The sequence below is a fragment of the Trachypithecus francoisi genome, unplaced genomic scaffold, assembly GCF_009764315.1.
Source record: "Trachypithecus francoisi isolate TF-2019V2 unplaced genomic scaffold, Tfra_2.0 Contig01579, whole genome shotgun sequence".
Taxonomy (NCBI): domain Eukaryota; kingdom Metazoa; phylum Chordata; class Mammalia; order Primates; family Cercopithecidae; genus Trachypithecus; species Trachypithecus francoisi.
The window spans coordinates 27,198,861-27,226,652 of NW_022681442.1; the positions used below are offsets into that span (position 1 = coordinate 27,198,861).

The following is a 27,792-nucleotide window of genomic DNA, read 5'->3' on the forward strand; positions in this document are numbered from 1 at the left end:
CCCAATGTGCCTTCACTGGCATTTGGTGCCCCCCAAAGCCGCTTAATGTAGAATTCATTCAAACCCTTCTCTGCCTTTTCCACTGATTGTGGGATTTGGCTAGGTCAAAAGGAAGACAGTAGAAGTTATGGATTTCATAAACTATTAAGCTCGACCAGAACGCTGCTGCTGCTGCTCCTCCAGGCCTCAGTTCTCTATGTTTCTAACACAGGGGTGGTAACACTTGATCTACCGTCACAACAGTAACCAGAAACTTCCGCGCCTGTCCGGTGGAGCATTCGGTCACCGTTCTCCTTTGTGCCCGGTTAATCCCGGAGAAAAGCAACCATGCATCTGAGTATCATAAAAGTCGGGCGCAGTGGCTCACGCCTGTAATCCCAGGCGCTTCGGGAGGCCGAGGCGGGCGGATCACCTGAGGTAGGGAGTTCGAGACCCGCCTGACCAACATGGAGAAACCCCTTCTCTACTAAAAATACAAAATTAGCCGGGCGTGGTGGCGCATGCCTGTAATCCCAGCTACTCGGGAGGCTGAGGCAGAAGAATCGCTTGAACCCGGGAAACGGAGGTTGCAGTGAGCGGAGATAGCGCCACCATTGCACTCCAGCCTGGGCAACAAGAGCGAAACTCCTTCTAAAAAAAAATAAATACATAAAATAAAAAAGCGAATTATTTTAATCCTTTCAAGCTGCAAAAGAGAAAAAGGCTGGCGTTATGTCTAGAGTTATATTTTCCTCCAAGAGACTAAATAGGTGGCCCCATGAATTCCGCCACTTGTAAAACGCGCCTCAGAAAACTCTCCCAGACTTGTAAGGACTTAACTCCTTCCGCTCCGCTGCTTAGAACGACTTTTAAGGGCGTCCTCTCCGGGCCCCTGTCCACTCGCTCCAGTTTACTCCAGTGGCCTGATTCCGTCTCTACCAGTCACTCTCCAGTTCTGCCGTGCTGGGGGAGTTTCTGGGGTCTCATTGGGCAGATCTTCCTGGCGGACCCTGGGCCCAACCACCAAAACCCACACGGTCCTCCTTAAGGAGCTTCCGCGGCCGCGAGTAGAGGCGGGTGTTTTGTTCCTATGAGGAGGAAAAAGTTTTTGTGACATCCAGGAAATGAGTAACTCTGAAGTCCTGTAGAGCCGGCCGCTGTAGGCCAGAAGGCGGGAGCCAGCGGGGGCATCGCCGCTCGCGCCTCTCTAAGTGCCAGGCCACAAGCTCCGCCGCAGCCGCCTACAAGCTGCGGCACCCCGGCCCCCGACCCGCGCGCAAAGCCTGTGCTGCAGCAGTCTTCCCGCGGCGGGGATCGGGACCTGGGACCCAGGCCAATCGTAAGTCCCGGGGCAGCCTAGTGTACTAAAGGAAGAAGGGCGCGATGGAGACCGCGAGCTCGGAGGAGCTGTGCGGGAGATGGCTGCCGGGAGTGGGGGCGCAGGAGGGTGTGGGGATCGCGGGCGTCTGCTCGGCCCCCAGGTGGGGGCTGACTTTGGAGACCCCCTTAAAGCGCGCATGCCCAGGCGGGCGCATTGTCTCCCCGTGGTCACGCGTCTCGTTCCCGCCGTGCGGGGGGGATGCGTCGCGGGCGCTCGCTCCATCTAGGCTGCGGGCAGTTCCTCCTCGAGGCGCGCGGAGCCTCGGAGCCCAGAGCGGGACCACGTTTTTGTTTGTAGTGCCCAGGTGACCCGTTACTTCTCACATCTGAGCAGAGCGCTACCGCAGAAAGGAAAGCGGGGTCGCCCTGCTCATTTGCTGCCCCCTTTTCCCCTTCCCCTTCCCTCCCTTCCTGTAAGGGAGGAATGAGAGTGAAGTTTGTTTTTTCTCGGTTCCTGGTAGTGAAGTTAGGGGGCTGCTTCAGGCCGGATAAAGTCCCCGGCGCTTCCTCTTTCGGGACTATTAGTGGACCAGACCTCACGCTGTGCAGACTTGCTCTTGAGGCTGCAAATAACTCTGCCACTTCACCCCTAACCCCACCCTCAACCCCATCCCTATGACTTCGCCATTCTGGCTGCCAGGTGAAGACTCAAGGAGTTCCGGGGCCGGATTCCCCATCCAAAACGCTTTCTCTTTAAAAAAAAAAAATTGCCGCCGACCAGGAAGGTAAAATATTTTACGGAACCAGGCAGGGACCTCATTTTGCCTTTTGCCTTTCTCCTGGTGTGAGAAAAGCACCATTTCACAACTAGTAGAGTACCAGATATTGGTCTCATTTCACAGTAGAGTACTAGATACTGGTCGCCATCCGGACTCTGGTCTTTTGGATCTAAATTGGGGTCACGTTCTATTTTCTTGTTTTTTTGTTGGATATGACCCAGGGCTCTTGCCTTTTACAACCCGAGTCTATCTGACTGCCAGCTAAAGTTCATCTGTGGTTGGTGCAGTTTTAGGCCCAGGTTAGCCCTGAAACTAGATTATCAGAAAAGTGGATTACTGTCTTTCCCCCTTATGAGAACAGAATAGACTGTGTTTTTGAGTCCTCTCTCCAGCCCACGTGCCTAAGTGGCTTTCATTGTTTGCTAATTCCGTGTGTGTTGCTGCTGCTCCAGGCCATTCTGCCTTCAGATTTCCTCCACTTGTGGGTAACCATGAAGTAGTTACACTGACTCTCTGCTCTCCCTGGGTGCATTCTTCTCATGCTCGGTAAATCTACATTTTACATAAGATAAAGTAAGCATGTGATCCCAGCACTTTGGGAGGCCGAGACGGGCGGATCACGAGGTCAGGAGATCGAGACCATCCTGGCTAATACGGTGAAACCCCGTCTCTACTAAAAAATACAAAAAAAACTAGCCGGGCGAGGTGGCGGGCGCCTGTAGTCCCAGCTACTCGGGAGGCTGAGGCAGGAGAATGGCGTGAACCCGGGAGGCGGAGCTTGCAGTGAGCTGAGATCCGGCCACTGCACTCCAGCCTGGGCGACAGAGCGAGACTCCGTCTCAAAAAAAAAAAAAAAAAAAGAAATTATAGCTATCTGTTTGGCAACAAAAGGAACGCAGTTTTCGGTTTTGTTTTTTGCATGGCTCAGTTCCCAAGCTTAACTTTTCCCTTTGGCATCCTGAGGTTGGGGTCCTGAGGTTGTATTTTCCTTTCACAGCTGTCAGCAGAGACAGGTGGCCATCAACAGGAAAGAGGCTGGGCTGGGTGGCTCATGCCTGTCTTCCCAGCACTTTGGGAGACTGAGGTGGGAGGATTGCTTGAGCCCAGGAGTTCGAGGCTTAGAGCTGGGATCATTTGGTTGGAGCTAGGATCATGCCACTGCACTCCATCCGGGTGACAGAGTTGAGACCCTGCCTTTCACCTACCCCCCCCCACGCCCTGCTGCCCCCACCCCCAAAAATAATAACTGGGCAGGAGAAGGTGCTTTTAGAGTCCAAGACTCAGGTTCCATATTTGGAGTGGAGAGTCCGCCCCAGCAGGGATGAGGTGGCACAGCAGCCTGTGGGGCTTTAATGGAGAATCTGCTTGGGAGGGGCGGGTGCTCCAAGTGTTCTGGGAGCTGAGAAGGACTTTATTATGGATGACACCAGCCATCCTGGACCCTTCTCTCATCTAGTCTTGCTGGGGAGGAGTACAGAGCCACGAGGATGCTGAGAACTGTTCATGATAACCTCCAGGACTGCTGCTAGCCTATTCAGTCCTTCGCATGAATTAGAATAAGGTGCTCCGTCTTGGCAAGAGGATGGGACTTGATGCCTCTTAGAAATACTGGCCTTATTTGAGTGGACATAGCCAAGCCATGTAGCTGGGCAAGTGGCATGTGAGCTGGATTTATCCTCACCCCTCAGCCAGGTGCCTTGACCAGTACACTGCTTGGCCCACCATTCACAGCAGCCCTGATAAACAACCACTATTTAGGGCTTAACATTGGCCAGGCTTTTTTTTTTTCCCCCAAAAGTACTTAGCCTGTATTAACTCATTTAATCCTCACAGTAGCCCTATGAGTTAGGTATTGTTAACTCCATTTTACAGATGAGGAAACTGAGGCACAGGGATGTTAAGTGTTCTGGAGCCTGGAAGGTGAGTCTCAATCACTGGACATTCATAGACCAAGAAGCAACTTAAGCTTAAACAGCTAATTTAATTGGGAACCCTCGTGGGAAAGGGGGAAGAACAGTTGCCTTTTTCTTTCTTTTTCAAAGGAGGAAATACCTGTTCTCAGCCCAGGTGGAGGACGGAGGGGAAATTCATCTGGCAGGAGGAAGAGGAGGAAAGAAAAAGGCAAGCTGGGCCTTGATGACTGATGGGGATCCTGGCCCAAGAATCAAGTGACTTTCCTTAATCTCTGGGCGGTGTGAGGTGGCAGATCCAGTTTGGGGCCTGGCATGAGGGTGATGAGTAAGTGCCCCTAGGTGTGGCTCACAGGGAAACGGCGGTGGCTGCACGCAGGGTCCTGACCTAGGCAGACAGCGAGTGGAAGGAGGTGAGACAACTGTCCTAACCTTCCAAACCCCTGATCCCCATCTGTGGTCTCTTGCTTCCTTGTTGAAGTCCTATTCACCCACAAATGCCCTTTCCAAGTTCGTCCAGGAACCCTTCCTGAAACTCCATTTCACAGCTCCATATACATGATCGCTTAGTTTCCACACCGTACAGCTGAGCGCTTAATTAGCTGGAACTGAGCATTTCATTATGCCCTGTCGATAGGCACTTTTTTTTTTTTTTTTTGAGGCGGAGTCTCGCTCTGTCGCCCAGGCTGGAGTGCAGTGGCCGGATCTCAGCTCACTGCAAACTCCGCCTCCCGGGTTCACGCCATTCTCCTGCCTCAGCCTCCCGAGTAGCTGGGACTACAGGCACCCGCCACCTCGTCCGGCAAGTTTTTTGTATTTTTTAGTAGAGACGGGGTTTCACTGTGTTAGCCAGGATGGTTTCGATCTCCTGACCTCGTGATCCGCCCGTCTCGGCCTCCCAAAGTGCTGGGATTACAGACTTGAGCCACCGCGCCCGGCCAATAGGCACTTTAAACAAAATAGGCTTCTCATGAGTGAGGAAGTCAAGATGACTCCTGGGAGGGGCCAGCTGGTGCCCAGCAGATTGCTCAGAGGGTGGTGTTTACCTGGATCACATCACCTGTCCCAGGGGATGGCTCTTAGCTGTGCCCACTCAGAAACCCGATTTCCACAATTTTCAGAGTGGTTTGGACTCAAGCTACTGATTCACCCTGAGAAAGCTCCCAGAAGTGGGTGTACGAGTCAGAATGCTGGTTTATTAATTTGCAAGGAGACTTTGCAAACATCACACTGACTGAATGTCGTCTCTTCCCTGTGTCCTGGACAAGCCATATGGGAAACCAAAGACCAGAAGGTGGACTGTGCTTATCAAAGCTGGAGTCAGAACCAGGCAGGAGGACCATGGGGTGGGGGTGAGGGGCAGTGATGTCCAGTAGTGCAGGGCTTTGTCTACCTCTGCGGCCCTCTCACCAGCAGAAAGATACCTGCCAGGTAGACTGGATACTCAGGTCAGCCTGGCTGTGGGCATCTCCTTGGCCAGTGCCTCAAGGGCATTATTTCCCTGAGAAATCCTGGTAGCATTTCTCCCTTTCCTCTTTCATAATGTAGTAATTTTTTTATTTTATTTACCTATTTGTTTAGTGCTTTGCAAGCATTAGCTCCCAGAGACATAGATTTGCATGTGTGTAAATTCAGTAACTACTGTACAATCTCAGGGTTGTAGAGCCAGGCAATGAGAGTAAATGCTATATGCAAATCAAGAGGATGATCAGGTAACCTGGATGGATCAATAGAAAGCCAAGCATAGAGCAAGGACACATGATCCCTAATCAGCATGGAGGCTGGGCCAAGGCTGGCCAGTTATTGCATCCCCTGTGTAGGCCAGGGGGTAAAGCATTCCTATAGCAGTGCCTGCTTTGGCTGCCTCAGGCAACCTGCCCTGCTCAGCTGACCTCTTTGGATTTAAAGGGCTCTTTCTGGTCTCTGTCCAGGAACTTCACGGCTCGTCTTTAGTGAGCCGCATCTCCAGGTGCCCAGAACCAAGGAGGTGTGACTGCATGGGCTTTGAAGTGGGACAGACTTGAGTTGAATCCTGGCTCCACCACTCAGTTGTTGGGCGTTCTCAGTAGTTGGGCAGGTGCCTTGATTTTTCAAGTCTCGGTAACATCATCAGTAAAATGGGGATAACCTTCAGGGCTGTGGGGAGGGTTGAGCCAGACAATGCGCAGAAGGCATTGAGCACTGTGCTTGGTGCAGACTGGAAATCTGGCCAGTGTGCGCTCTTCGGGACAGCAGAGGTCAACTGGAGGTCTGCATTCTCTGCCGACTTGGGCCCCAGCTTTCCCATCAGGTCACTGCTCCCTCCTCTGAGGTCTGGACAAAGGACAAGGCTGTAGGGGCCTAGACTGTCCTAGACAGGGAGGACATCTATCTTCGACGGGGAGGACATTTATCCTCGACGGGGAGGACATCTATCCTCGACGGGGAGGACATCTATCCTCAGTGCTCTTTCCAGCAGTTTGTTTGGAGCTGCTTGTCCTGATCTTTTGGCTGACTGTGGCAGAGGGAAAGTCAGGTTTGAGGCCTGAGCTCTAACAGGCATCCAGAGAGGAAGGGTGAGGAGCTCTTCTGGGAGAGGAAAGGGGTCATTTGGGAGTGCCCAAGAGGCCTGCAGACCCCTCCTTAACAGTTTAGGACCTGTGACATTTTCCCACAGAGAGTACATCCCCCCTCTATCCGTTAGGCTCACCCCGTGACATCAGTGAAATGGAAGCACCCTGCAAGTGACATCACTGTTGCTCAGGGCAACGCCTCCACCCTAAGATGGACGGGGAGGTGAAAAATCGGCCTCAAGTGTAAGACGCATGTTGAAGGGAAGAGACATAGAAGGTGTAATGTTCACAGGTATGCTTCTCAGAGGCTGGGGAGAGGATGGGCCCAGTTAGTGGGAGGGTGAAGAAAGGAGGGAGGCGCTGCAGTTTCAGATTTGGGCTATGTCTGTTGGTGGTGTGTCTTTAGGCCTTGGGTCAGAGAGCCCAGTGCTGACAGCTGCTGTCTCCTTCAGTTCTCTGAGCGAGACTCCTTAGGGGGCCTCCTGCAGCCTGGATCCGTAAGGAGGGTTAGGGGAAGGGCAGGCTAGAGCAGAGTTGGGGCCATCAGAAAAGTGACTTTCTATTCTTCAGCCTCCCCACAAAAGACAGTGAGAAATAGGATGCTCACATCCTTATTACAGGGGCCTCATTGATCAAGCAGCCATTGTGCATCTATGTTATGCACGGCCCATGCCAGGGATTCAGTGGCCTCGTGGAGCCTTATGATGAAATGCACATGGAGAGGAAGAGTGTATGGAATCCACTGCCCCAAGAGGCAGGACCAACTGGAGATAGGAATCCTGTCTCACAGTTCACCTCACTCAGCTTAGCATTCCCTGTGGAATTGTAGATGAGTTAAACTAAATTCATGGAATGCTTTCAGTTGGATGTGCTTGAGATACACTTGCTAATTTGGGAGTGAAGTCAGAGGGGGCAGCCATGGATGTCCACCTTGTCCCTGGGATGGCACTGTTTACAAGGCTGAGGTCACTCAGCAGTTCTGATGCTCTTAACTTGGTGACCTGTGGTTTCTGCCACATCTTATCTGGTGATGCCTGCTGCTCCTCCTAAGCAAGGGCTGCCAAACATCAGCACAGGAAAGGAAGGAGGCAGGAAAGGGAGGACTCCCTGCCCTGAAGAAAGATAAAAAACGAGATGATATAGTAGGTCTCTCTCTAGAGGTTTCAGGAATCGCCTTGTCCTTCCATTTGAAGGCGCCTGATTAAAGTTTTTGTTTTGTGCAACTAGGCATAACTTCAGGTGCTTTTCTGATGTCCAGGGTATCAATGGCTAAAGTCACTGCCCTAATTCTTGTACGCACCTAGTTTTTTCAGGTTTATAAATGAAAATTAGAGTATCATTAACCTGCAGATTATGATTCTATTTACAAATCTGGTCCTGAATCCACCGTTACGGATACGACATTGTTCATATAAGTAGAATGGCCTTGTAAAAAAAAAAAATAGTGGCTTCATTTACTGATCAAAGCCCCATTTTAGGGATTTATACATATTTATTTCTCCTCCTCACAACAGGCCTTCAAGGTGGGTATTATCCTAGTTTTACAGGTGAAAAAACAGACTCAGAGGGACTTGCCCCAAACGGAAAACAACAGAGAAGAGATTCGAACTTAGATTTGCTCTCTCCCAGATCCTTAGGCTCTTTCTCCCACCTCAGGCATCTGGACACCGTAGCCCAGAAAACATACAGATGGCATAAAGAATCCCACAAAGTTTAAGTGTCAAAACTGAGAAGACAGCAAGGAGACCACCAACTCCAGGCCTGAGCCTTCTGGTCCCTTCCTGCTGTGACTCACTCTGATATTAGCAGACCTAGTGAACTTCGGAGACTCCTGCCAAGAGATTCTGTGAGTGTGGCCTGAGCTATCTGAGGATGAAAGGAAGGAAAGGCTTTCCCTTCCAGCACTCAGTTTTCTTTTCTGTTTAATGGACACACTAACAACCAGTTCCTGATAATATTCAGAGCATTTTGCAATCCTCTGCTGGAAGTCCCTAGGAAAAATACAAAGCCCCACAATTATCAAATGACTCACTTCCAGGTGCATAACACAGTGGGACGCTCACTGCCTGGGAAGAGGGGCTCAGCTTGGATGCTACCCTGGGCTGCTACTGCTTTCTCTCCTTTCATTTCCCTGAAGCTGATGCAGGAGTCCCCCCAACCTTTGCCCCCTCCTCCTGTATCAAAGCAGCAGGGAAGGTGTTGTCATTATTTTGGCCCTGCCCGCTGGTGCAAAAGCATGTGCTCATAACATACTGTTCTCATGGGAGCCGGCTTCAATAGCCTCTTAGCAGCCATCAGGGGACCCGCCTGAAGTTTATGAACGCGTCCTTTGTTTGCTGAGACTTTGTTCCAAAGTTCCCAAGAAGGCAGGGGTGCCGCATGCCTGGGCTGGAGGGTAGGAGAGCAGGGGCTGCCTGGATCCTATCCCTGTGTGCTGCCCCAAAATGTCCCTAATGTACTCATGCCACTTCCTGATGTTTCACCCCAACACATACCTACCTGCCAGTGTCAAGAGAGCCGTCACTCCCTTTTTTGCAGAGAAGGCTTTCCATTCCTTTTATCTCAAATAACCCAGTCCACACTCACAGAATCTTGGTAGAAGGAGTCTCATAAGTTCATTAGGTTTAACTCCCTGCTTCATAGCCACATTTCATCTAGATTGTCACCTACCCTCCCCTAAACAGTCCAGGCGAGGAAAGTCCATAGGTACATGCCTAATGTTTCACAGATGCCAGGTCACTGAGCAACACAGCTCATGGCTTCATGGGAAGATTATAGGCTTGAAAGTCAGATAGGTTTGGATTCAAATCTTGGCTCTATGATGTTGGTGGGTGGCCTCACCTCTATGCCTCAGTTTCCTTTTCTGTAAAATGGAGATAAGTGCCTGCTTCAGAGGTTTAATGTGAGAATGATACATGTAAAGCATTGTTGCACAATGCTTAAGCCTCAATAAATGGGATGCAGTAGTTGTAATTTATTAAACCCTCCCGTGGTGTGTCAGGGCGCTGAGGCTTGTCCAGTTTTCTCCTGAAAGAAGAATTACTTCTCTGCTCCTTCTCTTACCCTGTAATCCTCTGTTTATCATCCATTTCTACAAGAAGCTTGAGCAAGAAAGCAGATGTCCACAGCAAGGCAGCTGAGGGTCAGACAAACGTGTCAGGGTTCATTCCTGGGCCATTTTCTAAACGTTGGCAGTGAGTCCGCCTACAGTTAGATGAAGGCCAGTCCAGACCAAACGGGGCTGCAGCCATCTCTGTCTCCAGGGCTACGTCTAGAAGGGATTTTGCTTACATTTTCCAAGGCACTTACACTGTTAGCACTTTGCTTTTCTGACTGCAGCGTGCCTCCCAGGAAGAAAGAACATAGAAGTTACTTTATCCAGAGCTTCCCACTTCACTCCAGGAATTTCAAATTCCTGCTCCTGGGAGTAAAGGCAGTGAGGTTCTTATCCCAATCCTAACTCCATTCATGTATTCAGCAAGCATTCATCATTATAGCATCTACCCTCTTCCAATGCTGGGTACTCAGAAGCTAATGGAAGAGCTGCCAGTGTCAATGATGCCAGATTGGAGGAGCGAGGGAGGGTGCTGCTGACCTTCCTAGGTCTCCAAACTTCCTCCTCTTCCTCTGTGTCAGCTCCTGGGGCCTTTAGAAGACAAGGAGGTGGAGGAGACAATTTAGTCATACTCCCCAGGCTTCTGGAGGAGCTGCAGGGATGTCGTTCACCCACTTCTTCCCAGAGGACTCCTTAATATGCAACCGTGACGATTTAACAAATCCAGAGGGAGACCTGACCATAGCACCAGTACCACAGTGCCAACAGCAGTATCATTTACCAAGCCCTGCCGAGTGACTGTGAGATGGTCCACAAGGCTGTAAATTGGACACTATTGCCATAGCAAGTGGTAGAGCCGAGATTCAAACCCAGGCCATCAGATTGCAGAGTTTGACTCCTTAGCAATGGTTCTCTAAGCCTCTGCAAACTGTTAAGCTCTTCTTAGCTGATGAGCTTTGGGCTGTTTCTTTCTCCATGACCTTAGGAGTGGAAATGAGCTCATGTGAACTTGATACTATCAGTGGCTGTTTGCTGCCCACCTCAGTCTGACTGATGCACATATGAGTGTGGGTCCATGCATTCAGCAGGCTTTATTTGGACACCTGCTGGGTGCCAGCACAGCCTCGGTGGAGCACCCGCATCACACCTTATGCTCCGTCCCTGTGGCTAGAAAATGATGTCATAGTAGGGTTGTTTTGTGCAATTCGTAGGGAGTGTGACTCTGAGTCGTCATAGGTAATTCTGGGAGCAATTTTGCTAACTGTTCCTAGCCTTTCCGTGTGGGCCCTCTGCTTTCCAGAGAGGAGGAGGACTGGTTTGCTCTGACTAACTGGTGTGGGAGGGTTGGCAGAGGCCCGGCTCTATTGTTCAGCCCAGATCCCTGTAGCAGAGCATAAGCAAAGACGCTCTTAATTTTTTTACAGCTGGGTTGGCCTCCCCTTTGTCTTTCTGTCTGTTACTGTTCCCCTTTATTGAGATGAAAGGGGTTTTTAGATCTTTTCAGGGAGAGTGTGTGTGCGTGTGTGCGTGTGCGTGCGTGTGTGTGTGTGTGTGTGTGTGTGTGTATGCGTACAGGAGGCCCACAGCGCTTCCCCTCGTCTCCCCTCCCCCCCTCCCCAGCCCAGCTGGGGCCCAGGCTTTGTGTCAGGTACCGCCTAAGCTGCAGGGGACTGGGGTAGAAGAACAGCCTGGGATTTCTTTCGCTGTGTGGGGCCCAGAATCTCAGGAAGCCAGGACGTGGGTAAGAGACCAGTGGGGTGGGGAGGCTGTGGTGGGGAACAAGCCTTTCCGAGGTCATGGACAAGGCCTTGGGGCGTTCATCCTCCCCCATCTCCTAGAGGCAGGGTGTCTTTCTAAGCTGGGCTCTCTTTGTTCCCATCCAGGGGTCAAAAGGAAAGTGGCTGCTGGGTGCTGGCCCTTTATTTAATTCCATCCATCCTAGTTTCTCGGTGAAAGGGGGAAAGTGGGAGGGGGCTGGGAGTGGCCAAAGGGAGGGCTTTGTTCCCTCCTTGTTTTCCTTTGTGTTTACTCCTGGGTTCTGTTCCAGTCCCTTCCTCTTTCCATTCAGTCAGTGTGTCTGCTGTTGTGCGGAGTCTGCGTCTACGCGTGCAGCCTCCCCTCCCTGCCCCACCGAGAAAGTGTGGTTTTACCTGAACGTTTGTGGCTCTGCTTGGAGGCAGGGGGTGTGTAGATCATGGGGCGGAGAGAGAGAAAGGGGACGACTGTTGGGAACTCTGGCATGTCCTGCCCTGAGGTGGGTATTCATGCTGTCTCCAAACCAGCACCCTGTGGGTGAGATGCAACCACAGGGCTACAGGAAATTCAGAGGAATACGAGCCCAGACCAAGCCAATGTAGGACAACAGGAAGTGGTGAGGGCGCATTGCTGGGACTGTGATTCAGGCATAGAAACCGGAGGTGGGAATCCTGGTGGCCAAGGGAGACCTTCCCCCGCAGGCTGGCTGTGGGAGACGCATCCTTCCTGCAAGTGGCGAGCATTGGTGGGGAGCTTTCTTGTGAAAGCAGTGCCTCCAGTGCGTGCTGTCAGCTGTGGGCCCCCAGGAGAGTGTGTGTCCTCAGCACGGAGCACAGGCCTATGCCAGTTGCTCAGGGGAAGGCAAAGACAAACAGGACCTTGCCCCTGCCCTGGAGGAGCTCACAGTGATGAAGGTGACAGGGCAAGACAAGGACAGAGGCAGCCGTCGGGCACACCAGGGTGACACGGGGCCTGGAGCCAGGCTGTTGTGCAACCTTGGGCACATTGCCCCACCTCTCAGCGCCTTGGGCTCCTGCCAGGGACGTGAGGCTGATGGGCCCCCGCCCCGGGGTTGCTGCGTGGGTTAAATGCAATAACTCAAGGATAGAGACACATGGGACCAGCCACGGTTGGGTGCCTGCTGTGTGCCAGTGCATCTACAGAACCACCTGACCTACATGAGGGGCCTGGCTGCGCTTAGTGAGGTCTATTTCCTATGTCCCGCTCCCTCCCTCTTCTTCTATCCCTTAGAAGAAAGGGATTTGTCTTGGGATCCTGGAAGGCTCCTTGGAAGTGGTTTCTGAGATGGGCTTGCTGTGAGGTCAGTTGGGTAGGGTTTTGGCCACCACAGAGGTGAAGCATGGATGTTTCCAGGAATGGTGGGGAGGTGCAGGAGGTATCTGGGGGACAGGAGATGATCTGAAGTGGCCGGGCCAGGCAGAGAGGGAACCGAGAGGACTTCTGAGGCTGGTTGGGCCAGGCCTTGAACATTCTTAAAGCGCTGACTTGTGTCCCATGGAAACAAGACTCTATTGAAATGGGGAGGGGAGAGGTGCAGGGTTGGGGAGCTAACTGGGGGTTTTGGGGTGTTAGGGAGAGCTCAGACGAGCTGACCCAAAGGGCTATGCTGGCCAGTATGTAAGAGAGATTCCATTTCACATGGAATCCCTGGGCTTTGGTGCAGAGCAAAGGACAGGTCAGAGGTGGCTGGGGAGATACTCCAGCAAAGAGGAAGGTCAGCAAGGGGAGCTGGCTGGGAGAGACGAGGGTGCATCGCAATTTGAGACTGCAGTAGTCTCCTGAGGTGGCCATAACAAGTTGCCACACACCGGGAGGGCTTAAGACAGCAGGCATATATTTTCACAGTTCTGGAGGCCAGGATCAAGGTATCCGGGCCTCACTCCCTCCGGATACCCTAGAGGAGAGTCCCTCTTTGCCTCTTCCAGCTCTTGTTGGCTCAGGTGACCCTCAGCTGTGGCAGCATCACTCCCATCCCGGCCTCCATCTCTCCTCACCTCTCCTCTGTCTCTCTCTTTCCTGTCACTTCATAAGGATACTTGTCATTGGATTTAAGGCCCACCCAGGTAATCCAGGATGATCTCATCTCAAGATCCTTAATTTAATCACATCTGCAAAGACCCTTTTCCCAAATTAGGTCACATTCATAGAGGCTGGGGATTAGCGCGAGGACGTATATTTTGAGGGCTGTCATTCAACCCACACAGTTGAATGTATCTGAGATGCCTTGGAGGGGATGGGTGGGAGAAAAGGAGGTGTGGGCCAGAGCTCAGGGGTTGCAGGGGAGCCCCCTCCTTGTCTCTGCCACTGTTTTACTCCTTGTAATCTCTTCTCACTGTCCTCTCCACAACCCAGCCATAGAGATCAGGCCTTTGTCTGTCTGTCTGTCCCAAGATGCTGTGATTTCTGTGATGTCCTGCTGGGGGAGGCAGGCAGATTGGCTGGACGGAGGGGCACTCTGTCCTTCCTGGGAGAGGATGGCTTCCCTGCCTTCTCCCTCTGCTCAGCCGGCGGAGGAGCGGGAACAGGAAGGATGTGGCTCGCCCACCCAGAGTCGGCAGAGTCCAGCCCTCTGTCCTTCCCGTGCCTCTGCTGGCTGGCAGACCACCCCCATGACCCAGTCCTGAGGATAGAGTTGGCATCCTGGTGACTTTTTGAAACCGCTCCCTCTTCTAAGAGTGGGCCTTCAGAGCACTTAATGCTTTGGACGGGTGTGAGCAGCACCTCCTGTGAGTGTGGCCCACGTGTTCACATGCAGACAACAGAGGCCCGCTGGAGCAAACAAGGCAGCTCCTGCCCCGTGTCCTTCCCCACCAGCTCGGTGGTAGGGCCACCTCAGGTGGGCACTGGGCTGGAGCTCTCTCCTCTCTGCTGTCTGTCCTGCTGCCCCACCTCACCAAGGTCCAGACTGACCCCTGGGTGCTTCTGAGCCCAGCATCCCACTCAGTCAGTCTGGGCTCTCTCCTGGGTTAGGGAGGGACAGTCAGGGTTCCTGGGGCCCACAGACCTTACTCTAATACCAAGTGCTCCTTAGTGCGGCACCATTAGGCCTTTTGGCTTAGGTGAGCCTCTGCTGTCCGCATGTGCACACACTGGCTGGACTCAGGGGCTGCCCGGTCCCACCCACCCAAAGCATTAAGTGTCCTCAAGACTCACTCTTGGAAGAGGGAGGGACTTAAAAAAAGTTACCAGGATGCCAACCCAACAAAGCCTCTTTCTCTTTTCTTCTAGTCCTTGCAGAGGCCGTGGGGAAGGAAGAAAATCTGCTCTGGCATTTACACTAAGCTCCTACAAGGCCTGGCACAGAGTCAGCCCTCATAAGTGCTGGTTAGGATTATTCCAAGTGTGATTGCTGGGGCCAACGAGGAGGCACAGGAGTAGAGTCAGGCCTAGGTTTGGGGAGAAAGGTGGAGCCGGTATTTCAGGGAGTCATGGACTCAGAGGAAATAGTGGGTTTGCTGAGTAGTTGCTGATGGGGTAGGAGTAAGGAGAGTCCTGGGTTAGGGGTTACCTTGAGGAACGCTTCATGGGGGGTTGCAGACCACAAAATATGTTGTGGCCACTAATATATTTTATTTCATTTTCTCTTCTTTTCAAGACAGGGTCTCACTGTGTCACCCAAGTTGGAGTACAGTGGCACTATTTCAGCTCACTGTGACCTCCGCCTCCTAGGCTCAAGCCATCCTCCCACCTAAGCCTCCTGAGTAGCTGGGACCACAGGCATGGGTCACCACGCCCAGCTAATTTTTTTATATTTTTGGTAGAGACGGGGCTTCACCATGTTGCCAAGGCTGGTCTCGAACTCCTGAGCTCAGGCGATCCATCTGTCTCAGCCTTCCAAAGTGCTGGGAATTACAGGTGTGAGCCACTGCACCCAGTGTTGCTCACATGGTTTTTAAAGAATTTTTGAACTAGCAGCCAACATTTAAAAATGAGAGGATTTTGATAAAGTCCAGATTAGTGGCTTTTCTTAGGGAAAAAAAGATCTTGCCATTCTGGGTGTACAGAATGTGTGGCACGGGGACTCACTCCTTCAGACGAAGCATGTGCCATCCAGTTGACCAGTGTCCCCTCCTCTCACTGTCTACCGCAGCCCCACTGCGGGCTGGCCCTCCCAGTGACTTGATTTTACAACCCAGGTCCTCGAGACAGGTGTCTGGAGAGAGGAAGGGAAGGAGCCCAGTGGCCACAGGCTGGCAGGTCTGGGGAAGGTGAGCTGGCCAACATGATGGTCCTGCTCAGTGGGAGAGGGGTCAGGTGACTGCCCGGGGTCAGGGCTGCCAGGATGCCGAGAAGAGGAAGCATGGCAAGCCCAGAACTGCAAACGCACCCTTTCCACCTACTTTCTCAATGATTTTTTGTTGGTCCTCTTCCTTCCTCTTTCCTCACTTCCTTTATTTGCCTGTCCCTCCCTCCCCTTCCAGGGCCCAGCCCCCAGCCCCAGTCTGCTCAGCTGCCCCCCTATATTCCCTCTCCTGTCCCCATTTGGAGTGCAAGTGAAGAGGGACCCAGCCAGAGATGCCCTGGTAGGAGCAGCTCTGTGGCCTTGCACTTGCTGGGATAAGGCCTTTCTCCTTTCCCACTGTCCTGGAAGGATGGGAGCCAATCAGGCAGAGCAGTGACACATTCAGAGCCAGTGTTACTGAGCCATTTGTGCTGTGTCCTCTGTCCTGAGTTAGGCAACAAGGAGGGAGTTGGTGGAGACATGTCACTCCCACAGCTCTATCTGCCTCCAGCCACCTCCTCCCAATGTACGATAAGTCAGCTCCTACTTCCATGTTGGGAGCCTGCAGTGTGCCCAGCCCCGTGGTACCCTGGGGATTGCAGGAGAACATTCAGCTTCTTGACCATGCTGGAACTGTAGGTAGGAACGCAGGGACTGGTGGGTGACATAGTAAAGAGCAGGAAGGTGACCTGACCTGCAGGAGTTCCAGGAAGGGCAAGATAGGCCAGATCCAGGGACAGGCTCCTGGAGAAGGGGCCCTGAGCTGGCCTTGTGCTTTGGGAAGCTGGTGTCACTCCAGCGTGTGGCATGAGCCCTGCTAGAGAGAAGCACAGAATCTGGGGTAAGACAAGTAGACTGGGCCATGGGAGGAGAGTTTCACGATGGCTCAGACCGCCTGCCCATGGGTTCCAAACTCTAAAATCAAGACTCAGGATAGAGCTCATGCTCCTTCCTCATAGTCCGGTTTTTCTAAGGCCTGGGAAGCTCAGGGGACAGCTGACCTGGATAGTTTTGGTGGTCACCACTAACAATGATGCTGCAGAGGTGCCCCCAGGCAGGGGAAGAGAAGGGACTCATTCAGTTTTCCATCAGTCCCTTGAGGGGGTGAAAGGAGACCAGAGGGAGGGGCAGACTCAGCCTAGGTGCTGCTCACATTCAGTCATGCACTGCAGACTCAGAAATCCTAGAGGCCACCCAGTGACCTTCCCAGAACATCAGTCTCTTCATCTGTAAGAGTTTTAATGCGACTACCTAAATGAGGTTGTGACAGTTAAATGACAAAACACATGCAGAGTACTTAGCATCCTGCCTGGTATCAGGTACCTGCTTCCTAAATGGCTAGTCATGAAAACATCTTCACCTTTCACCACCCTTCCCCTGTTCTGTGCTGGAATCACTGCCAGGTGCTCCCTGGGAGGGTCCACGGGATGATGCCCAGCCTGCCTCTTCCACTCCACCCACCCTCCAGGCCTAGCATGTCTCCTCTTGAGGCCTCAGTTTCTACCTCTGTAAAATAAAGAAACCCAAATTCAACTCTGTATTCTGACTTGCTTAAATTTTTGGCTTAATTTTCCCCCAACAACTGTGTACCTCATAAGCTGGGGCTAAGAAACTGCAGCACAAGGCCAGGATACAGTAGGAGTTCAGCCCAAACTCATGGCAGTCTGGGTCTCCCTTGGCTCCTTCTTTCTTGGAGGACCCAGAACCTAGAGAATGAAAGGGACCCAAGTCACCCCCAAGGCCTGGGCTAAAAGTGCCCTCCCCTGCCGTCAGCCAGTCCTTTATTCCATTTCGTAAAGGAAACCTATCAGCTGCTCCTTTTGGCTCTGAACGTGACGCCAGGGCCAGGCCTTCTTTTGCTGTTGTAATTAGCAGAGCTAATTGCATCTGTCAGGCTGCGTGCTGGGCAAGCCCTTGGCAATTTCCAGGATGTGGGCTGCTGCAACACTGCAGGAGCCCCACCCTCCTACCCAGAGGATGCCTGATTTGGGAAGGGATGGTTCTCAGACATGAGCAGGCATTAGAATGACCTAGAGGGCTTGTTGAGACACAGATGCTGGGCCCCAGCCGTGGAATTTCTGATCAGCAGGTCTGAGGTTGCCTGTGAAAATCTGCATTTCTAACAAGTTGCCAGGTGGCACTGTTGCTGCTAAGCAGGTTCAGAACCACTGTCCCAGAGGGAATACTGGGCGGCCAAGAAAATGGGTCCTGGAAAGTAGGTGGAAAGGGTACATTTGCGGCTCTGGGCTTGCCACGCTTCCTCTTCTTCTCGGCATCCTTGCAACCCTGACCCCTGCTGCTTAAGGCTATGGTCGGCCAACTCTTGGTGGGAGGAGGTGGGCAGTGGGGCAAAAGCGGTGTGATGAACAAGTTGTGGGGCCGGACACAGGCTCCTACTATTCCTGGTTGGTTGTAGGAATTCTGTCTGGAAGGAGAGGAGGAGGTGAAGGTGGAGCCAAGGGGTTGCACCCCGACATCTCCCCAACAGGTGAGGGCAGGGAGAGTGCCACACAAGGAGAGGCCCTCAGAGAACAGGAAGGAAGCTCCCTCCCTTCTCTGCATTTTGCAGCCTGTAGCTCAAGTGCCTTTTGTGCCCCACATCTCATTCTCTCTGGGGACTCCATACGTAGTGACTGTCTACCTTCCCACATGGACTGTAATGCTTTTGCTACCAGGGGTCAGGCCATACTCATCATCGCAGGCCCTGAAGCGTCCAGCATGTTCCTCGAACTCAGTATGTGCTCTGTACATGTAGCACAGTGGAAAAACTTGAACTTTGCTGGCAAAGATAGAGAGAATGAGCTTGAATCTCAGCCCAGCTATGGCTTTTCTAGTCCTGTGGCTAGAAAATGACTTTGTCTCTTGGACTTTGGTTAACCCATCTGCAAGACAGGGATGGCACCCACCTCTTAGAAGGTTACAGTGGTCAGTGTGTGCAGTGCCCAGTACATCCTAGCGAGGGCTTGAGAAAGGGGAGAGCTATGGCTGTTAGACAATGCTTTGTGGTGTTTATTGGATTAAGCGATGGTAGGGAGTGCTGCCCAGGAGTGAGGGACCTTAGTGAAGGAAGGAAGCTGTCTTGGATTTCCCCCAGGGTCTTGGCTTCTGGCCAGCCTCAGAGTAAGGGTCTGAGTAAACTACCGGTCCTGGCCAGCCACCTGCAGCCCTCTGTCCAGGCCACCCAGAAGCTTCCGTCTTCCCTCAGCCCCTGTCGCCCTGTGACCCCAGCATTGCCAGGCTAATTTTAGCTGTGAACTGCATGGGCTGCCCCTCTCTGAGGACAAGGAGGGAGGTGGAGAGGAATTCAGCAGGCTTCCTGCCGGCTTCCTGGCAAGCAGACAGAAAAAAACCCACCTAGTGACACAGGTTTATTCTCAAAGCCAAACCCACTGGCTGATGTCTCAGACCACAGGTGTGGGAGAGCCTGGTAGAGGTGAGAACTTTGGGCCAAGGCAGAGGTGGACATCCTTGGAATTGGGAGTAGGGGACTCTTTGGGGAGGCATGTGCTGGTATGTGCAAGTACATGCACACATATGCACATATCCATGGTTTGTGAGAGGCTCCTCACTACCCGTCCTGTCTCTGAATGTCGGAATGCCCTGCTTCCTTCCCCTTTGTGGAGAAGTCAACTCTATACAATATTTAAAGGGATTTATTCTGAACCCTTCTGAGTGACCAAGGCATGAGGCACAGTCCCAAGAGATCCCGAAAACATGTGCCCCAGACAGTTGGGTTACAGCTTGATGTTACACATTTTAGGGGGACAGAAGTTACAGGCAGGCCAGGTGCTCACGCCTGTAATCCCAGCACTTTGGGAGGCCGAGGCAGGCAGATCACTTGAGGTCAGGAGTTCGAGACCAGCCTGGTCAACATGGTGAAAACCTGTCTCTACTGGAAATACAAAAATTAGCTGGGCATGGTGGGGCACACCTGTAGTCCCAGCTACTCAGGAGGCTGAGGCAGGAGAATTGCTTGAACCTGGGAGGTGGAGGTTGCAGTGAGCTGAGATCACTCCACTGCACTCTAGCCTGGGTAACAGAATGAGACTTACTCCCCCAGCACCCCCCTACCAAAAAAAAAAAAAACGGAAGTTACAGGCAGACATTCATCAATGCTTGTGTAAGGAATATGTTAGTTTGGTGTGGAAAGATGGGACAACTTGAAGTGAGGGCAAGGAGTGACTTCCTGGTCACAGGTGGATTCAAAGATTTTCTGACTGGCAGTTGGTTGAATGAGTTAAGTAAGTTATTATCTAAAGACCTGGAATCAGTAGAAAGGAGTGTCTGGGATAAGGGACATGGAGACCACGGTTCTTTCTTACTATGTAGATGAAGTCCCAGGAAGTGGGTTTCAGAGAGAGGAGATGGTACATGACTGTCAGACCTAAAAAGGTGCCAGACTCTTAGTTAATCTCTCCTGGATCAGGAAGAGAACTGGAAAGGGAAGGAAATTCTGTACAGAATATAGATTTTCCCGACAATAGACAGCTTTGCAGGGCCATTTCAAAATATGTCCAAGAAATTATATTTTGGGGTAAAATACTTTGATTTCTTTCAGGGCCTGCTATCTCATGTGATGCTATATTGCGTTGAAATTCGATATCTTATTGCTACAGAGTCTGTTTTGTCACTCTTAGGATCTCTGTTTTAATGTTAATGCTGGTCAGTTGTGCCTGAATTCCAGAGGGAGGAGGGTATAACGGGGTTTGTTGGCTCCTCCTTCCCATCATGGCATGAACTAGTTTTTAAGGTTTATTTTGGAATCCCCTTGGCCTGCAGGAGGTTCTTCTGACCCCTGGGGTCCCCAGGGCGGTGTTTCTATGACTGGGTTTGGGAGGAGGAAGTAGCAGAGGCTTCAAACTGAGCCCCATCTAGTGGGCCCTGAGCGGCCACAGCCCTATTCTCTGCCTCAGCCTGTCCTGTCCCATAGGGTGCTGCAGACAGAGCCAGCCTGTGCAGAGTTTAACGAGGAGCCAAATGACAGCTGGGATCTGATCCGGGGAAGTGGGAAGATGGTTTACGTCAGAAAGTGAGTCAGAGGGAACCCCTAACCTGCAGGAGGATCCCAGGCTCTGAAGTCTTCTCCCCTTTGCTGGGGGCCAGGGCGGACTCAGGGGTGTGCCAAGAAAGAGAAATAGCAGCAGAACATCTTGTGCTTTCAGAGCACTTTTGAGCGTGTGTTTACTCCCTGCGCCTGGGGCTCGGGCAGGGCTGCTGTGCTCAGCAGGTGAGAAAGCAGAAGCAGGTGGATGCTGAGGAGAAGGAGCCTGCCCTGTGCCAGGCACGGTGCTAAGCACCCAAGGTATATGATCTCACTCGCCTTTCCCAACATCCCTGTGAAGGAGGGAGTGTTATTAATTCCTTCTCACAGGGAAAGCGTGGGAGCGCAGAAGCTGCGTGATCCACTCATAGTCACTCAAGGTTAGAACACAGGTCTGCTGGGTCTACAGCCCAGGCCCCCTTTCCTTGCAGTCCTTCCCCGGGCTGGTGCCCTGTTTCCCTGGTGCTTCTGTTGAGTCTTGTCTGTAATCCTACAATTATCAGTGCTACTATTCGCTGCCTACCTCCTGCCAAAGTTCCTTGTAGGGGCATCTGCAGCGCACTCCACCCTGAACCCCAGCAGGCAGGGTCATCTGCGTATTTCCATCCCATCACAGTTTCTTTTATAAGAAAACTTGCTCAGGGGCAAGCATGTTGCTGAGTGCTTTACATGCATTATCTCGTTTAAGCTTTATAACAGCAGATATGATTATTCTCATGTTGCAGATGAAGAAACTGAGGTTCTGAGAAGTGGAGTGACTTGTTCGAAGTCACCTCCAGTAGGTGCACATACTGGGTTCTGAGCCAGTCTGTCTCCTCTCGAGTCTATCTTTTCCCCTTGCACACAGAGTTGGTCCCTTCAGTTGGTTTGGAGTTCTGAACCTTGCCTGCACCAATACAAGGAGGCTCTTACAGCTCTTCCTCCTGTGGCAGGAATGAGGATGTAGCAAGTAGCACTGTGAAGTGTGGCGTAGACACAGGGAGGGTTCCCAACCATAGGGCTTGGCCACGGCCCCACTCCCCTGTTCGTGGCATCCTGCCCTGAGTTGACACGGAGTAGGATGGGTAGGTGGTTGTCTGGGCTATTACTGTGACTGGTGAAGGCCCATTGTGTCCAAAGGTGGCTGCCTGTGATCCAGGTGCCTTGAAGGACCCTAAACCCCCCCAAATTATCTCCTAACTGGCTGCTGCCTGCTATTCTGCTATGAGTACTCTCCACCTTTGTGTTAACATTCTCACCATGTTCATCACCCAGCCTCGCACTTAGTTATGCCTTGGACCCTCCCTGGCAAAACTTTCTGTTGATGTTTGTCGAATGTAGAAACCAAGCTGACCTGTTTCTGCCACTATCCAGCAAGCTGCTCCTTGGCTTGGGGAAGGAAAGCTGGCTCGCTGCCCCCTGCACTTTTTCCTTACCCCACCCACCTTGCAGTGTGACTTCCTCCACTTTATCCTGTCCCCGCTTTCCTCCTCCAGTGGAAACCTGTAAGCGCTTCAGAGCTCATCTCTGAGGCCCACACTGAGAATCCTCAGGGTGGAGGACGGACCTTCTCCACTCGCCAACCCTTTTAGTTCCTGCAGACCTGTCCAGTTGTGTATGGGGTGGAATGTCTGAGTCACATCTGAGCAGCAAGCTCTGTCTAGGCGTGACCAGCAGCCAACTCAGTCCATCTCCATCCTGCCACTTGCTAGGGACAACCTGCAGAGGTATCCACCTGGAAACAAATCCCTGTCCTAGGCACCACTGGGACGAGAATTTCATTGTGCAAATTCCAGATCAGGGCTCAAGCCAAAGGGAATGGGGCTCAGGCTGGCACAGTAGCTCCTATCAGCCAGTGTTGGCGTGCACCAGGGCATGGTACGAAGAGCCCTGTGCTCTCAACAAACTCAGGACCTCAACTGATTTGCAGTTGGCCATTTGCTTCCTTCGCGGAGGTCCCAAGCGAGGAGGGGGGTAGTTTAAGTGTGGAAATAGCAGATTGTTAAGTCCCAGGGTTCCTGCTGAGGAGAGGAGAGAGTGTAAGTAAGGCTTGCAGCGTAAGACAGTGCCTCTCAGATTTTTATACCGATGGTATGAAAATGTGGATTCCGATTCAGTAGGTGTGGGTGGGGCCGAGATTCTGCACTTCTGACAAGCTCCCAGGAGATACTGCAGCTGCTGGTCCATGAACCACACTTTGATTTGCAAAGATTGTAGGGATTAGCCTTTCTCCAAAAGTCACTTAAGGCTTAAAAATTCACTTATCCTAGGGGAACAGGGTGCCTCCTTTCACAGCTAAGAAGTCAGATTTAAAGTTCAGATGCCTGGTGAGAAGAAACTAGTGACTCTTTGCTCTCTGGTCGTCACCAATATTGTCCTGGGGAAAGACAAAAGCCAGGAGAGTCTGAATTTGGGGTAAGCTCTTCCAGGTCAGAAGGAGATGTTTACAGAAGAGGAGGATAAGGGCTCCAATCTACTTCCGAAAGTTATTGCTCAGTGAACATGTGCTATGCACTGGTCACTGGGCCATGCAGTTTGCAGGTATCATTGCATCTATCAGTACCGTGACTCTGTGAGATACTGTTGCTTTCCCCTTGTGCAGTAAGGAAACCAGGGCTCAGAGAGGTGTGTTAACATGCCCAGGGTCACACAGCTATTCAGTTAACAGTGCTGGTTTGGAACCTAGCCCTTTCTCCCTTAACCACTAGGCTTTACTGTATTGCAGGAAGATGACATTCACTTGGGAGAGAAGGGGATATTTTATTCAGGACTATTTTGATTTCAAGTGGTGGAAAGGCCACTCAAACTGACTTAAAAAGGGTTTCTTTAGTATGACGAAAGAGCTCAGACAGCAATGCCTTCAAGCAGAGCTGAGTGTGGGGAGGCGGGGGCTTCTGCTTTCCTCTATGTTGGTGTCTTTCTTAGGTGGGCTCCCTTTGCGAGAGCCCACTGCAGGTATAATCCTGTTCCCTCAACAACCTAGCAACCAAACTAGCAACAGGATGAGTTTTTCTTCCCATTGGGCCCAACACACCCTACATCTGTCTCTCATTGGTCCGAATTGGATCAAATGCTCACCCCAGAACCAATCGCTCTAGCTGTAGCTGGGCGGCAGAATGTCTGATTGTCTTGGGCCTGGGTTTTGAGCCCATCCCAGGAGCTTGGAGGTGGGTATATCTTCGCCCTGGCCATAAGGACTGGTAGGAGAAAAGGGTTGGTCCCCAGGAACAGTGCCGTGCTGCTGCCATCTAGGAATGTCTGGGTAGGACAAAAACAGATGTCTACCCCAGGGTAGGCCTTTGGGGCTCTTCCATGGCTAGACTGAAGCTCCTGAGGCAGCCGCAGGGAGCTCTCGACGGGTTAGGTGGGAGAACTAAGACCTTAATCAGCCCTGAGGGGCTGAGGTTAGTGCGGGGTCCAGGGACGAAGTAGCATTGAGGGAGGTTTGGTATAACCATCTGTCTCCCTCTGTTCCCAGGAAAGCTCCAACCATGGCCATGGGGCTGTTCCGCGTGTGTCTGGTGGTAGTGACGGCCATCATCAACCATCCGCTGCTGTTCCCGCGGGAGAATGCCACGGTCCCTGAGAACGAGGAGGAGATCATCCGCAAGATGCAGGCGCACCAGGAGAAGCTGCAGCTGGAGCAGCTGCGCCTAGAGGAGGAGGTGGCTCGGCTGGCAGCCGAGAAGGAGGCACTGGAGCAGGTGGCGGAGGAAGGCAGGCAGCAGAATGAGACACGTGTGACATGGGACCTCTGGAGCACCCTCTGCATGATCCTCTTCCTGATGATCGAGGTGTGGCGGCAGGACCACCAGGAGGGGCCCTCACCTGAGTGCCTGGGCGGTGAGGAGGATGAGCTGCCTGGGCTGGGGGGCGCCCCCTTGCAGGGCCTTACCCTGCCCAACAAGGCCACGCTTGGCCACTTTTATGAGCGCTGCATCCGGGGGGCCACGGCCGATGCAGCCCGTACCCGGGAGTTCCTGGAAGGCTTTGTAGATGACTTGCTGGAAGCCCTGAGGAGCCTCTGCAACCGGGACACCGACATGGAGGTGGAGGACTTCATTGGCGTGGACAGCATGTATGAGAACTGGCAGGTGGACAGGCCGCTGCTGTGCCACCTTTTTGTGCCCTTCACACCCCCCGAGCCCTACCGCTTCCACCCAGAGCTCTGGTGCTCTGGCCGCTCAGTGCCCCTGGATCGCCAGGGCTACGGCCAGATCAAGGTGGTCCGCGCTGACGGGGACACACTGAGCTGCATCTGTGGCAAGACCAAGCTTGGGGAAGACATGCTGTGTCTCCTGCATGGCAGGAACAGCATGGCACCTCCCTGCGGCGACATGGAGAACCTGCTGTGTGCCACAGATTCCCTGTACCTGGACACGATGCAAGTCATGAAGTGGTTCCAGACGGCCCTCACCAGAGCCTGGCACGGCATCGCCCACAAGTACGAGTTCGACCTGGCCTTTGGCCAGCTGGACAGCCCGGGGTCCCTGAAGATCAAGTTCCGTTCAGGAAAGTTCATGCCCTTCAACCTGATTCCTGTGATCCAGTGTGATGACTCGGACCTGTACTTTGTCTCCCACTTTCCCAGGGAGCCCTCTGAGGGCACCCCAGCCTCCAGCACAGACTGGCTCCTGTCCTTTGCTGTCTACGAGCGACACTTCCTCAGGACGACACTGAAGGCGCTGCCCGAGGGCGCCTGCCACCTCAGCTGCCTGCAGATAGCCTCCTTCCTGCTTTCCAAGCAGAGCTGCCTGACCGGCCCCAGCGGGCTCAGCAGCTACCACCTGAAGACGGCCCTGCTGCACCTCCTACTCCTCCGGCAGGCGGCCGACTGGAAGGCGGGGCAGCTGGACGCTCGTCTGCACGAGTTGCTCTTCTTCCTGGAGAAGAGCTTGCTGGAGAAGAAGCTCTACCACTTCTTCATCGGCAACCACAAGGTGCCTGAGGCCATGGGACTCCCGGAGGCCGTGCTCAGGGCCGAGCCCCTCAACCTCTTCCGGCCCTTCGTCCTGCAACGAAGTCTTTACCGTAAGACACTGGACTCCTTCTATGAGATGCTCAAGAATGCCCCAGCGCTCATTAGCGAGTATTCCCTACATGTCCCCTCAGACCACACCAGCCTACCCCAAAAAGCTGATGTCTTATAGAGCATGTGGGCCCTCGAGCTAAGATGAGGGCATCCCTCACGTTCACACCCCTGGTGGCATCTGCCAGCCCTGTTCTGGGGACAAGATGGGCTTTCGTGGGAGCCGTGCTCAGCCTGCCAGGAAGCCAAGCCCTACAGTACAGAGGAAACAGAATTTCAGCGGGAAGCTGGTTTGCTTTCATACCATTGGGATCTGTTGGTAAAGCTGTTATTTGGGTTTAGGGACTGATCCCTTGCAGTTTACTTCTGGATCACCATGAATGGCCAAGATGGCGGCAGAACATGCTGTGGACCCTGAGTTAGAGACAATGCAAATGTTGGATTGGGTGTAATTCTTTTTGCATCCCAGATCCAGTCTGTACGTGAATATGAGCAGAGGATCTACAAGAATGCTGACAGGGAACTGTGTTAAGACCCAGCAGCCCTATTCCCAGGAGCCCCTGGCCTGACCATCTTGCAGCCAAAGCACTAACAGGGACAGGTGTGGAATGTCCAACTTTGATCCACATCCTGCACAATAGTGGTCCCACCATGGCTGCCACTTTTTTATACTATTTGGAGAAAAGACCTTGTATAAATTCGAGGCCCGAGTGACCAACATCTCTGTCCCACTGAAATGGGTACTTGGTGGCATAGAGAGACCCAGCCACTTTTCCAGCTACACTTCTCACTCAGGTGCACCCCCTTCTGCTGTCCTTTCCCCAACGTACTGGATCCCGAGCATGGTGGGTGTCATTTGCCACACTGGATGCCAGCTTAGCAGCCCTGCACCTCTCTTTATTCTCTCCAAAGCTGGTCCCTGACTATCATTGTGGTAGGGGGAGGACGGATGCTAAAGGTAGAAGCTGACCTGGAAAAAGAGACACAGGGTGACTGTGGCAAAGGACAGCTGGAAAAGAAGCTCTATCACTTCTTCATTGGCAACTACACGGCACCTGAGGCCATGGCACTCCCAGAGGCTGTGCGCAGGGCCAAGCCTCTCAACCTCTTCTGGCCCTGCGTCCTGCAGCAAAGTCTCTACTGTAAGACAGTGGACTTCTTCGATGAGGTGCTCCATCTCCAGGTCTGGTTGAGGGGGATCAGGAAGCCTCTTCTCCACCTGTGGCTTCACTGGCCCTCTGAGATTTTCTCTCACCATCACTTCAGTTACCCTTGCAGGGGGCCAGGGTCGAGAATATACCTGTGTTCTCCCTCCAGGGTTTCAGCCGGCCTTGCCTTCCAGAGAGCATTAAAAAACTGGACAGGGGTGCCCAGTTCCCCCATAAACTAAAGGAAGGAGATCCTTCCCCCATCCCTAGGAGTTCTCTCAACCAGCCTCCGAAAGCTTGAGAAAATGGACCCTTTGCCCAGCCAGGGTTAATTCCTGGTGGGGCAGCTCGGCTGTGATCAGGGCAACCAAACCTGTAGGAAGGCTTCCAGTGTGAGCTGGTATTAGACTGAACACGTGCTTGGGCCTACCTCTCCCTAGACCCAGCTGCGGGGCACTCCAGGGAATGAACCAGCTCAAGTGTGTCCCTAACAGCAGCCTGGAGTTACCGCGAACCCCTCACAGCCCCACCCTCCTCATTCCATCAGATGCATTTGTAGAATTGGGGCAAATTTCCTTATTTACTTATGGCCCATGCCTTTCCCCCCTTCATGCTGATCCCGTTTTGCTTTGAAGAGACCCCAATAACCAAAAAACAGCCTCCAGAAGCCAAAACTGTGCCTCGATCTCCCACAGCTTCTCCTTTGCTTCCAGGAGAAAGTTCACTGGAAAAGAAAAAAAAAAACCTTCTGGCTTCTTGTTTATATGGAGACAACAGAACTCGGTGGGGAAATGGGAATCTTTTCTGCACCAAAGCTGCTTCTAAAGCAGAAAGCAGTGGCGCTCCTGGTGTTTCATGCTGCCTTATTTATATTTAAGGAAGAATTAAATCTTGCAAGTAGTAGAAATGGTCACAGTGTTTGTTTTTAACTTCAGGAAATCTGTGAGGCTCCCAGGGCACAGTTGGGGACAGGGGGGTGGATTTCCTACTGACAAAGCAGAA

General features: G+C 52.5%; 1 protein-coding gene across 1 annotated transcript; it reads left to right on the plus strand.

Annotated features, from left to right (window-relative positions):
- The first annotated feature begins 1,077 nt into the window (after positions 1-1,077).
- On the plus strand, positions 1,078-26,818 carry ITPRIP (inositol 1,4,5-trisphosphate receptor interacting protein). The gene is given in 3 exon segments (XM_033183531.1): positions 1,078-1,318; positions 24,092-25,727; positions 25,730-26,818. Coding segments are annotated over 2 exon segments (1,647 nt in total). The 5' UTR covers positions 1,078-1,318; positions 24,092-24,104; the 3' UTR covers positions 25,754-26,818.
- The last annotated feature ends 974 nt before the right edge of the window (positions 26,819-27,792 follow it).